General features: G+C 38.6%; 1 protein-coding gene across 2 annotated transcripts in view; it reads right to left on the reverse strand.

Annotated features, from left to right (window-relative positions):
* cpeb4 (cytoplasmic polyadenylation element binding protein 4) overlaps positions 1-14057 on the reverse strand; it is an 86619-nt gene that overhangs the window by 27861 nt on the left and 44701 nt on the right. Inside the window, exon 4 of one of the 2 annotated variants that reach the window (XM_008104788.3) lies at positions 2966-2989. The exons of the other annotated variant lie outside the window; for it this stretch is intronic. Within the exon in view, the coding sequence (XP_008102995.1) occupies positions 2966-2989 (24 nt within the window). The remainder of the gene's footprint in view (positions 1-2965; positions 2990-14057) is intronic. 2 annotated transcript variants of the gene reach the window in all.

Below are 14057 nucleotides of genomic sequence, written 5' to 3' on the forward strand. Positions count from 1 at the left end.
TTACAAATTAAGCAACAAAACATCATGTTATACAACAAATTTGACAGAAAAAGTAGTTCAATACGCAGTAATGTTATGTTGTAATTACTGTATTTACGAATTTAGCACCAAAATATCACGATATATTGAAAACATTGACTACAAAAATGGCTTGGATAATCCAGAAGCTTGGATAAGCGAGGCTTGGATAAGTGAGACTTTACTGTATATGTCAAAATAACACAGAAAGAATATAGAAATGATTTATGAATGATTCCCAGTGCCTTCCGCCGCTGCCACAAGAAAAAATATTGTGAGATTCTACTTGCATCCTTTGACTGCCTACTTCAAATTAAATATCCTATATCTAGTTTACATTTATATGTAAATTCCTGACAAGACAAATCTAATAAATGCAGAAAAAAGTCCTACAAAGCAGAAGCCATCCAGAAAAAATGGCATTACAAAATCCTGAAATCGCTTGTATGTCTAAGTAGAAATGTATTTCATAAATCTCATAGTACTAGGCCATCAATCTAATGTAGCACTTAGCTGAACAGATCAAGGATCCAATTGTGCCATGAAGGCTAGAAGTTATCCTTGAACCAGCCAATAACTATGCCCAACTAACCTGTTAGTACATACTTAAATTAACTGCCAAAACATTCAGGTTGGGGATTGAGGCTGGGAGGAAGATGAGTTTGAGAAGACTGAGATACAAGCTCTTTCCCAATCGGGGTGGGAGTGGGGGATTTACCTTATTCTGAAGCCAACCTGAATCATCCCATCTCTAGGTGTCCTCTGTGAGTTCATTGCAAAGGACTTGTATAATTGTATGCTTCTTTATCTTAAGAATATCTTCTCTACATAGAGGACTAGCACGACAGGGAAGAAGACTCTAGCCAAGTTGTATCCCTTATAATGCTGCTTTTGCTATGTGCAAAGAAGCTTTTTTTTCTTGATAGCAATTACTACTTAGATATTATATAATTTATTATATACCACTCTAAGATCATACAATATAAAGCAGGAAATAAATACTCTGTATTTTATGAATAAATAATGTAAGACTACTAGTAGATTGTTACAAACTTCCTTTTGTTATTCATTTTGTAAGGTGCTCCATGTATGGTACTTTCTGTATATCTCTTAAATTTGTTTTACTCCCACTTAACATATGTATAGACAAAACTGATCACTTTAGCATTTCAAGACCAGCGTGTGTTTCCAACTTGATTTTTTTCTCATTTGTTTTTAGATTGATGTTCACACTAAAGAAAAAATCTGTTAAAATCCCTTAGACTCCCCCCCCCCCCCCAAATCACTATAATATCACTTTGTTCAGAGCACATCAAGACTGATGGAAATATACTCATATAAAAGCTTTTAAAATTCCTTATTTATTTAATATAGACATTTTTACATGTCACGCAGCCATAGTAAAATTAAGTGTAAAGAATATGATACATGATTGCTATATATGGCACAGTGACACTTCCACCTCTCAAATCCCAGGTGTGAACAGACAACATAAGCATTCACTGATGAAGTTAGCAAAGGAAGTCTTCACATGCTCTTTTACATATTGAGTGGCAAAGCCAAGAAGGCAGCCCCTAAAGCCATAGCACCAAGGCAAAGAGCTAAGGGCAAAGAAGCAGAAGATCCACCTCCCTATCCTGACCCCCCCCCCCCCCCCCCACACACACACACACACAAACAAATGGCAAAGATACTGACTTCAATAAAAGGCTGGCCCCACCAACATCACACACACACACACACAAAATTCTATGAGCTAAATACTTGGAAATTTGCCAGTTGCTACATGCTTACAAAAATATCCAGCAAAACCAACAACTGTTTCAAAAATGAGCACAACAATAATAATCATGTTTTTATTATCTGCACTTTGAAACATTTGTTTTGCTAAAGTAATGGTCTGAACCCCACTGGTAGAAATCAGTCAAAAATAACACCAATCCTTGAAACCCACATTTTTCCATAGAGTGTTAATATTTTAGTATTAACACAGCTAATAAATCAATTCTTATTATGGAGAAAGTTTATTATGAAGAAATTCTATTATGGAGAAACAGTCATTCTTTCTGCTCTCCATCCTCTGCAAAAACCAGGCAATGTGGAGAAAGGTGGAGAAGTGGCACACATCCAAGACTATTGACTCAGCATGCTTGTTCAGGGGATGCAGCCCTAACAATGTGGTTTGCTCATTCCATAAAATTTAAAAAGCACCTAAGTGATTCTAATTGCCAGGTTCTATTCTCACAAAAGATATCAAACATCCCCAAACCTATCATCTCCCACAACTTGTTCTATAATGTCGAAGATCTCTTCAAAAGAAAATCAATTTCAAGACTCTGGGTCCTGTTCAGGTGGAGGGATATTTGGTTTCTTCACAGAAGAGGGCCAGATTAGATGATCCGATTCCAGAGGAGACCACTTTTTGAGCAATGTAAAGCCATCTATACTAAAGGGCTCAACAACTTAATAGGTATGAAAAAAAACACTGCATCTTTGCAATAGTGTAAGAGATTTTGGGACTACTTTAATGTTAATTGCAGTGGGATTATGGCCAAAGTCAACTTTATGGAAGAAAGGCCTGGGAATTCAAGTCATTTAGGTGCTTCTCTAGGTTGCAAACCTCCACTCCATCCCATACACTGTCTAACTTATTGTTTGGTTTTGGTTTCAGCTCTGCAGCTGTCAACTCAATGTTTGACACACCCTTGCCCACCCTCATCCTCAATTTCTAATATAATTCTACTAATTTGGCCTTGACAATCTTATTTTGGGAGACACTACATTCAGTTATTAAAGGTTACCATGACATGCAAATTGAGGAAGCCTAACTTTAAAAAGAAAATAAAAGAAATCAAAAACTGCTTTCAGTCTTCCTTACACAAGCTTGTGCATTAGCTGTGCCATGAGACATTTTAAACATCAGAAAATTAAACAGGAATGTTGTTACCTCGCCTTCTCCCATATGTCCTTGCTGCATGTCAAATGAGAAGAAAAACAGCCTTTCAAACATTGTTAAAAATGAATTGTTTCATCTTCTTCATGGTAGTTCAGTGGTTCTAAGCTTTAGTGCACTGCAGACCACATCAGAAACCTTCTGTCCATCTTTTGTTCTTGGTTGTACAAGGGAAACTGTCTATAGCTGTTTGAGGCTTATTAATGCAACCTGTGAATCAGCAACTTCATTTCTAGTGACTGTTTTTTCTCAAGTTGCATCCTTCGACCCTGTTCCTACCACTCTCTGTGTTTCCTAAGCATTGTGCAATTTTGTTTCAATCTACCAATCCTCTGAAAATAACAATGTTCCCAGAAGAAAAAACAGCCATGTGGTTACAATAAAGACAAAGGAAGCTTAATGTTTAGGAGCCTGCTCTTCCCAGTTCAGCCTAGCATCTAGCACGTCATTTGGTGAGCACATTATTCATCAGCCTAAACTATTAAATATCTCCATAGATTAGGAATGATACATGAAAACAGGTTGCTTTCTGGTTGTATCTCTGGGACTCCCTCTCATTCGCTATTACTCAGCTCTGACTAGCCAAAGAGAATAAACTGTTTCACTGCTCAAACATATGCCACTTTCTAATGGGTGCACACTCTGGATTGACAATTAAGAAAAACAGTGAGGCTACCACCTTGTTAAAAAGCTTTCAAGCATAAGCACACACTTCACGCACAAAGCAACAGCCAAGAATGGTTCTCTTTTACCTATGAAACCTGCTAGTAGAACTTGTTTTTATGATTTCCAATAGGACTAAGCACATAGCTAGCTCCTCACATCATAATGTCACCAACCATAACTACCAGGAGCCACCTGACAAAGCTCACACAATCAGTTAATTAAAACACATACCAAGTTACAGTTACAAACATTAAAAAGAACGTATGAACTCCCAAGTATTTTTCTCTCTACAAGACTTGTTGCCTTCATTCCAACTTGTCCAAGTATATTCATTTCTCCATCTCCCACATGACCCACCCTTTGGCAAAAGTTGTCTCCACCTTTCCATGGCCCTTCCCCAAAAAGGTTTCAGACATAGTCCCTCAGTCAGACAATCAGGGCAAACTAGATTAAATAAGACGCATCCTCAGAGGGGCAAGAATTATAGTGAATTGTCTGAAGTTCTTGAGCAGTTTGGCTGATCAGAGTGTTTAAATCTCAGGGAGGCTCTGGAGAACAATCCCTATTTAACATCAAGTATTTCATTGTTTATAGATGTACTGATGGTGTTTCTGTAATTCCTAAAATAATCTTAACCACACTACTGTGCCTTGTGTAGGACAGAGGATCAAGTGTTTGCAGAGTGTCCCTTGCCTAAAAAGCTATAAAATCCTGTCTGTGTCTATAATTGGGTAACTAAACCAAATGTGCAACACAACTTTCCTCGTTTAGTGCACTGTCATGCTGGTCAACATAACTGTCATGCCCAATGAGGCCCACAAGAGTAACGTTAAATTGGTAATTTGCTGTTCTACAGCTTTGTGTATAATTATAAGAGTTATACACAAAGAGTTAGGGAGGGTTTTTTTTTTTCCAGAGGCAGAACCAAGAATATAATGTTTTCCTATTGAAGGTCTCCAAATTGTTTGAGTTCAAATTTCTGAGACAGGCTGCATCCAAACCTTATGCCTTAAAATTTTTATCAGATGTATTCTGAACTATTTATCTGCGTAACTGAAAATACAACATCATTGGTTTCATTCCAGTTTATATAACTGAAACCATGCAATAAACATAGTACTGGATGGTTTTATCCTTGTTTGAAACATCTCAACACTTATTAGTGCTTCCAATTCATATACAGTGTGAAATTTCAATTGCCAGCTATGCTGCAAGGCATTCTCATCCCACCGGTACTCTTCCTAGGATGTTCACAAAAGATTCTGATGGACAAAAACATCCATCATATTTACAGAAGAGTTTTTCACTATTTTTGATACTTACTTGAAAGAAACTTGGTCCTAGTTCAAGATTACATTAAAATATGCCTTTTATCAAAGAAAAAGAAATAAGTCTAAAATCCTTATATGCCAAAAAATTATGTTAGGACAAAAGTGAGACCATTTTAGTCCAACTTTACACAGCTTTCTTTGTTGGTGAGCCCCACTTTCATTCCTAAATTTCTCTCGGTACTAAAGAAACTACATGAATGGCTTGTAACTGGCAAAATGATCTGTAACTTCATCCCTAACACCATTCATTATTTCAGAAAACTGCAAACTGTTATGATGAATGCTAAAAAATTATCTGCTGCCACTCAGAATCGGTCTAATGAAAAGCTCCATTATCTGTACTTTGTATAAGCAGAGAAACATGTTGGCACTATTGTATTAAAGAGGTTTGAAAATGTTTCAGTAAAATCCTTTAAGAAAAATCTCTTTTAAAAATGTGTCCATTACAAAACGCCACACTTGAGAAATTAGGATTTTTCAATGTGATTATATACATACCCATATATACTAGTAATTTAATGCATTTAGTTGTATTATTTGTATTTATTTATTTATTAAATTTATACCCCAGTTTTTTCTGAGATAGGACCCAATTTTAATCCTACAATAGTGCCTGAACATGTAAATATGAACCTACAGACTATTTCTTCAAGCCTTTTTCTGTCTATTACTTCTCTCATTAAATCAATCATGACCATAAACACATATTTGTAGACTTTGCTATTAGACTCAGGAGACTGAAGATTGTAATTTGCATACAACTTTGCCCAAGAATAAACTGAAAATACCAACTGGGTGTCAAACATTAAGCAATTCTGTTTATGATCAGACCTCAAGCATCAAATAAGGAGAAGTCACAAAAATCATGCTTAGATTAACTACTTGTCATAGACAATCTCAGATGTGAATGACAATCAGTGTTAAATTCATAGATGGAATTGGGAAAAAATTCTACTGAGGCTTCTAACATCAGTGAAAACACCCACTACAACCACAAGTCTTCATTTAGGTAGGGCCACCAATATAGGACTGTTCTGAAGGAAAAGATGGCATGACTCTTTTTGTAGCATTTACAATTTGTGCGATTTATCTGAGTGGAGATGAAAGGAATTCACAGGACTTGAGCAACAACTAAAGGTGGATGGACAGGTAGTACCAGCAGACAGGACAAAGAGCAGTAAGCTCAGCAGGAGAAACAGGTTTTGAAGAGGAACAGGAGAACAGGAGCTAATTGAACCAAAGGGGTTGCACCAGGTGGCCGGGAGCTCTGTTTTAACATTACTTGGTACATTATTTACTATTGCACACACTTATGGTTTTGAGTGTCACCACACTTAATACAGCCACCCTGTTTATCAGGAATATAAAGCACGAAACATATAAAGTGTAAGATCTGATTGGACCATAGCTCCCCATGATCCTAAGAAAAAGTATGTTATGTGCAGGTTTTCCCAGGTTCAGTTTATAGCATAGTCCATTAAAAAGGGAGAATAGCTGAGGAAGCCTGAGGGCTCAGGAAGCAAATGCTGTCAGAATAGCACTTCTCAACACATGGTCTGCCTCAGTAAGTAAGCCTCACTCATTCGCAAACAATCAGGAACCTTTATCCTGCAAGATATGCTGATGTAACCACAGGACAAGGGTGACTGCAGTTTTAATTGTGGAAGTTTCCTAGGTCAGGGTACAACAATGAAATTGATAGATGAAGCCACAAAAACACTGGCACCATTCAATCTATCATAAAGTCTCCAGCCTCCAACCATTGCATGTATCTATGTTAAATGCTTTCTTGTTCTTGGTAGGTTTCAGGTTTAGGCACTGTCTGAATATCAAAGTAGCAAGCAATCTATCAGCTCTTAAAACACAAGTCCTTCTGGAGCAATTTTTAAACAAAATTTTTGTTTACTAAATGGAAACCCAAGCAAGCTGCCTGGATCTATTGCACCCTTCTTCAAGCTGAGGCCTTCCAGATGTGTTGATCAGGAACACCCCTGCCACATATTTTAATCAGTGTATTATATGCCATCCTTGAGGAGAGATGGGTAACAAATACTTGTTGTTGTTGTTGTCATTACTGTTATTATCATTATTTCTTCAAAAGACTCACAAATTTAAAAGCTAAAATAAAATTGAAAACCCAGAAAAACACAATAAGCAAAACAGAAACAAAATTAAGTAAACCCACAATATTAATACTCGTAGTGTTTAAAAAGGGAGAAACAGGCAAATGAAGCCATCTCCTCTGAATAAGAAGCCATCTCTTAAAAGTCCTCAGGAGAAGCAAACACCCACAAAGAGGTGGCACAAAATTCTCAGGGTCGCAAAGCGGTGCTGCCATTGTCCCAGATAATCTTTTGGTGCCACAATACTTCAAACAGAAACAGAACAGGCCCTCCAAGGGCTAATCTAGACAGCTTGCAAAATGTGTGCGTTCCTGCATTTTTACCTGGGGCGTCCAAATGACACTTCAGGTAAAAGCAAATTAATTATTTCAGAAGACCCGGGTCTTTCCAGCTGTGGGCCCTGTGTTGATTGGGCTTGGAGATCATGGCACGTGACTTCCGGGCCCATTCCACACAGCTGACTCAGGATTTCCAGGCTCCTGAAGCCCGGAAAACCGAAGACAGCCCCCACCTCATCCCCAAAACCCCATTAAAATCCTTAAAAATTAAAAATTACTTACCCAGCCACCATTACCGTACTGCCAGCCCTCTCCTGGCATGTAGAAATGGTGCACCAGGAGAAGGGGGGCAGGAGTGATTTTCCTGAAGATTAGGAAGAAATTGAGTACTTAATTGTACTTTTTAAAAAAGTACAATCTCCTGCCTGCCCAAGAGAGGGCAGGGAGCAGGGTAATGGTGGCCGCATAAGTAATTTTTAGTTTTTAAGGCTTTTCGTGGATGTGGGTGTTGGTGTATGGATGCCCTGCCAGAATGTCTGGCAGGACATCTGGACCACATACACCCCTCCCCGCAAAAGTGGGGAGTTTTTTGCCGGTATGGGGTCAGAAGTCTGGCCTGACCCAAGTTTGTTAAATCCGGGTCAGGTCAGACTTTTCCCCTGCGTGGAACTGGCCTGAGGAAATCCTGAGGTACAGAATGGTCCATATGAACAAATGATGCCTTTAAGGTGTTCTAGTCCTTGATCATGTAAGCCTCTAAAGGTCAATGCCATCATCTTTAATTTAGCCCAGAGATGAACTAGTAGCTCATAAATCTTTTACATTGTCATTCTGTGCTCCTTGTGGCTGATAATGCACTGGCTCTGCATGCTGAACTGACATTTCAGTGAGCTTCTACTGAATGATACTTCACAGAGTACATGCTGTACTCTAAAGCCACCTAGTCTGGAAATGGGTGAACAATCCAGAATAAGTGCTGAGAAACATGACTGAGCTGAATTAAACTCTGAGCTCTTGAAATTTATTTGCAAAATAGTTTCTCATTTAGTGAGAATTCTGGATTTAAACAATAACACAAAGTATTGTTTCCATGACTGTGTGTTTTATCAAGCTCTCTTATTTTGTCACTTCTGATTTATGCATATGGGAAAACATACAATTATCTACCACATTTCTGTTTAAAAGCAAATGAAATTTTAATTATTTGAATACATGTATATGCTTAATGCATGACGTCTATGGCATATATTCAATTAAACAACTCTCTTCTATTATTTCAATATTTAATAGTATCCAAAAATACAGAAAAAAAATCTGTCACTGAAAAAGGTAAGCATCTCTTCTGTCACTACAAAAATAGCAAATCAGGGCAGAAGGGCACAAGCTTTATTTATTTTAAAAAATAAAATAAAATGAAACGCTAGTTACCCCAATTTGCTGATTCTCCTTTAATGCTGCTGCTGCATCGCCCAAATCTTTAAGCTATGGCTTCTAGGATATTCCCAACCAATATAAACAGAGGCCATGCTGCTAGACTAGTGGATTATAAGATTAGTAATCCAAAAAGTAACTTCTCTAAGCCATGGTCCCATTCCAATTGTTGAGAGGATTCTCTGGTATTCGGGGATAACATGAAGTCAGCCAAACAAACAAACACCACCTCATGTTACACAAGTAGTGTTCCTCTTGAACTTCTTTGTCTTCAACTTATTTTATCTGCAAAATGTATCATTTTATAATTTCAGGACCCAACTGATATGGCCATAAAGAGTGAAGAGGATCCTGCCTTATTTGAATACTATAGCAATTAAATGTAGCCATGCAGTTTAAACATTTTCTTGTGATTAGATATGCTCACTCATTAGTAAGATAACATCATCTGGGCTATCCTATACTGGAAAAGATGGAGATGCCCAAAAGGTCTAAACACACCTGTGTTCAAATCACTCTTAGAATCAAAGAATAATAGACTTGAAAGAGACCACATGGGCCATCTAGTCCAACCCCCTGCTATGCAGGAAAAGCACAATCAAAGTGTCAAAAGTCAGACGCCAATGGAGAGCAAAAAAAGAGTTTAATTAAGTTATAGCCCAAAAACAATTCAACAACCTAAAAATGGCTTAAAACACTTTATACTCAGTGTTGTTAAGCAGTCTAAATAAAGAAACGCCAAAAAAACGTGAATTGGCGAATAATCCGGATTAACCAGGAATATAATCCGGATTAAACTTAAAGTCCTCCAAAAAAGCCCAAAAGTTCAGAGCGGGCTTAAAATGAACATACAAAGTAAAGTAAACAGCTTTGAAGCCCCAAAAAACTTCCTAAAGCCCAGAAGCAACTTTGAACCCAAACAGGAACTCAAACTGGGCAGAAAAGCTCTCAACTGAGAGCAGCTGAAGCGGACCTGAAGGACACTGGTGAGCCATCGGCAACCGCTGCAGAGCAAACGCCAAGCCAGGAGTTAAAGGAGCAGAGAGAAGCATTGTCAAGCCGGTCCAAGGTCGGGATGGGGAGACAGCGTGAAACCGCTGCAGGAGCGAAGCCCAAGCCAGGAGCCCAAGGAGCAGAGCGTAGAAGTGTCGTCAAGCCAGTCCGAGGTCAGGATAGGAGACAGCATCAGGGTCAGGAAACAAGCCAGGAGTCAGGAGCTGAAGGCAGCTACGGAATAGAGAGCGACGCCAAACAACATTTGGGGTCAAAGAGGAGAGCTGAGTCGAGTTCCAGTCCAAGGTCCAGGGATTGAAGTCATCAAAAGGAGATCCACAACACGGAATGGCACAGAGAGCCAAAGCAACGAGGGCGAACAGCAGATCTGTTGCAAAGTCCCAGTCCAGTCTTCAGTAACACGCACAGGAAACCCAATGGCGCCCAGCAACACCTTGCCACACGCAAAGTATAGTGGCCAAACATCCCCAACTTATCCAGGTCTCCCTGGGCGTCCAAACCTCTAACGCCCAAGGAACAGGTGTCCCAACTTCTTAATCCGAATCAGAGCTCTACACAGCCAACGCCCTTGGGTCAGGCGTCCCAAATTCTTCATCAGAGTGCCAATCATCTTGCCCACGCCCAACTCTTTCCACACCTGTGGACCCATTCTTATTCCTCAAAACAGACCAAGTGAGATCTGCTTCTGAAGGTACCCAAGCCTCTCCAGCATCAGCAGCATCCATGGGTCCCGATTCCTCCCCAAGCCTCTCCAGTGCCCATGCCCAGTCTGTGCCCACTTCCTCCATTACCACCTGTTCCCCAGCATCCATTTCCACTTCAAGATCCCCACATGAATCCTCAGAAGACTCCCCATTAATTTCCCTGACCCTCTTCCTATGCAAATCCTCCAATGAGCCCTCCTCGCGAGGGTTTTTCCTTCCTCTCCTGATCCCACCACTATCATTCACAGCCTCCGAAGGCTCATTCACAACACAAAGTACCCCTGATAGATGGCCATCCAGCCTCTGTTTAAAAGCTTCCAAGGAAGGAGCTTCCACCACACTCTGAGGCAGAGAGTTTACTGCTGAATAGTTCTTACAGTCAGAAAATTCTTCCTAATGTTCAGGTGTAATCTCCTTTCCTGTAATTTGAACCCATTGCTCTGACTCCTAGTTTCCAGGGCAGTGGAAATAAGCCTGCTCCCTCTTCCTTATGGCATCCTTTCACATATTTATACATGGCTACCATTTCTCCACTCAACCTTCTCTTCTGCAGGTAAAATATACCCAAGTTTTTAAGACGCTCCTCATAGGGCATAGTCTCCAGACCTTTGATCATTTTAGTTGCTTTCCTGTGGACACCTTCCAGTTTGTCAATATCTCTTTTAAACTGTGGTGTAAAAATTGGACGCAATATTCCAGGTGAGGTCTAATCAAAGCAGAATAGAGAGGCACCATGACTTCCCTCGATCTGGACACTATACTTCTTTTGATGCAGCCCAAAATGCCATTGGCTTTTTAAGCTTCTGCATCAGCTAAAAGCGGCCAGTATATATTTCTGCCTTATCAAAGTTGCCACTTCATTTCTCCCTGTCTCTAACCCTTTTCTTCTACCTATGCACCCACCCAGAATTGAATTCAACTTAGTCCAGCTTTATATACTGCTGCAGTCAAGCATCTTGACTCCTCATATCTTAGTCTATTATATGTCACATTTTTTAATGATCATAGGCTATGATCAGGTCATGGAATCAAAGATCTTATGTTTGTCTTTCAGATCCAAAATTTCCCACAATTTTCTTTTTTTAAGACTTCTTTTTGTTATTTTGTCCTCTTAAATATCACATACTGTATATACTTGAGTATAGGCTGACCTGAATATAAGCTGAGGCACCTAATTTTACCACAAAAAAACTGGGAAAACATTGACTCCAGTATAAGCCGAGGGTGGTAAATTTCAGAAATAAAAAGATACCAATAAAATTATATTAATTGAGGCATCAGTAGGTTAAATGTTTTTGAATATTTACATAAAGCTCAAATTTAAGATAAGACTGTCCAACTCTGATTAAATCATTATTCTCATCTTCTTCAATGTAAATGTGCTTATGTATCCTTTCAATAACAATAGAGTAAAATAATACATGTAATAATAATAATAATAAAAATACAGGAAAATAATACATGTAGTAACAAATAGAGTAAAATAATAAATATAATAATAATAATAATAATAATAATATGAGTGGAATAATAAATGTATTAATAATAATAATAAAATAGAGTAAAATAAATGTAATAGTAGCAACAATAATAGAGAAAAATAATAAATGTAATAATACCAATAATAGAGAAAAATAATAAATGTACCATATATTCTCGAGTATAAGCTGACCCAAATATAAGCCAACCAGAACTCTCACCCGAGTATAAGTCGAGGGGGGCTTTTTCAGTCTTAAAAAAAGGGCTGAAAAATTAGGCTTATACTCGAGTATATACAGTATTTAGTACTTGAAAGTAGGGCTTCAGAGTGAATTTAATGAATTACTGCATCTAAACTAATGCTACCTTTTCTTCCTGTTGTGCCAAATAACTGCCCTTGTTTCACTTTATTAAGGAAAACTTTGACTGCCATGAGGATGTTGAGTAAGTGTCAAAACTAACACTAGTAGGGTAGGAAGGCAATGTTGACAACGAATCCCATTATATACATCTGTATTTGATATGTTGTCCAGACTGTGTGTATGTATGTATGTATGTGTATGTATGTATGTATGTATGTATATATAATCAAGGAATAAAATAGCTATATATGTAGGAAGCAACTAAATAAGGTCTCACAAATAACACTTGGGCAATTAATTCCGAACATTCATTGGGCAAGATAAGAATGATTTTAGAAACATGAATGCCCTTATTTCATAATTTTACTTGAAATAATATCATATGAAAGTTGACTGGCACAACCTGGGGATCATAACCAGACACAGTGAAGACATCTGCCCTTGCGCTGTGCTACTCTGCTGCTGAATATGCATGCCCAGTGTGGAACACATCTCACCAAATTACAACAGTTGATGTGGCTCTTAGTGAGACATACCACATTATCACAGGATGTCTACGCCCCACACCACTGGAGGAATTATACTATTTAGCCGGTATAGCACCACCTGACATCCGCCGGGAAGTAGCAGCCAGCAATGAAAGGACCAAGGCAGTGACATCTCTGGCTCATCCCGTTCGGATATCAGCCAGCACGCCAATGCCTTAAATCAAGAAATAGTTTTCTAAGACCTACAGAGATACTCGGAGGAACGCCTCAGCAAGCGAGAATCCAAAAGTGGCAGGTTAAAACCTAGAACCTCAATTCATGCTTGATACCTAATGAGAGACTCCCTCCTGGGCACACAGAAGACTGGGCAACATGGAAGGCGCTGAACAGACTGCGTTCTGGCACCACAAGATGCAGAGCCAACCTTAAAAAAATGGGGAATTAACAATGGAAAACCTTCTTACAGCAATACCAGAGGCACTCCAAGTGTCTGGCTACTGGACAATGGACATTTAGTATAATGCCAAGTGTTTAACTTTGTTCGTGTTTTTAAATACATTACAACTGTACCCTCGGTTCACTTCTGACACGATAAAATAAATAAAAATTACTAAACAAAATATCTCCAAATTTTCAATCCTTTTTCTTGTTGAAGCCACTACCAGCTCTTCTCAAGATGCTATCCATCTAATTTCAAATTCGTCAGTACACCACTTTGGAGTTATACCTCAAATATTAACAAACACTGGCTAATTATTTCCCATTTTATAATATGGAGTGATAGTAATTACTAAGAGATAAGAAAATATGTATAGATAGAAATAGATCATGTCTTCCTCTTTTGACTATCCCCATAAAACAAAGCTTTTTCTTAACTAGAACTGTAGGTAATTCAAATGATCCCTCTGATTTTAAAACATGGTTCTGGAATAAATTGACCATGCCTAAACCCAATTTCTGGTCCCAACATGAGTAGACTCACACTGCATCAATGGGATTTGTGGCAGTGCTTGTTTTCCATTCACTAACTAACATTCACACAAATTAAATCTAGTTGGGACTAGCAATCGGATTTAGACCATGGAAAGTAAGCAGACTTGGAAGATAGGCTATCAACTGGGTTAGCCAGAGGCTTATTATAGTTGTAGTACAGAAAGTAACTTTTCCAAGCTCTGGATGCATGTTAACGACAATACACTTCCAGACAGGT

Source organism: Anolis carolinensis, chromosome 2 (assembly GCF_035594765.1).
Source record: "Anolis carolinensis isolate JA03-04 chromosome 2, rAnoCar3.1.pri, whole genome shotgun sequence".
In the NCBI taxonomy this organism is placed as follows: Eukaryota; Metazoa; Chordata; class Lepidosauria; order Squamata; family Dactyloidae; genus Anolis; species Anolis carolinensis.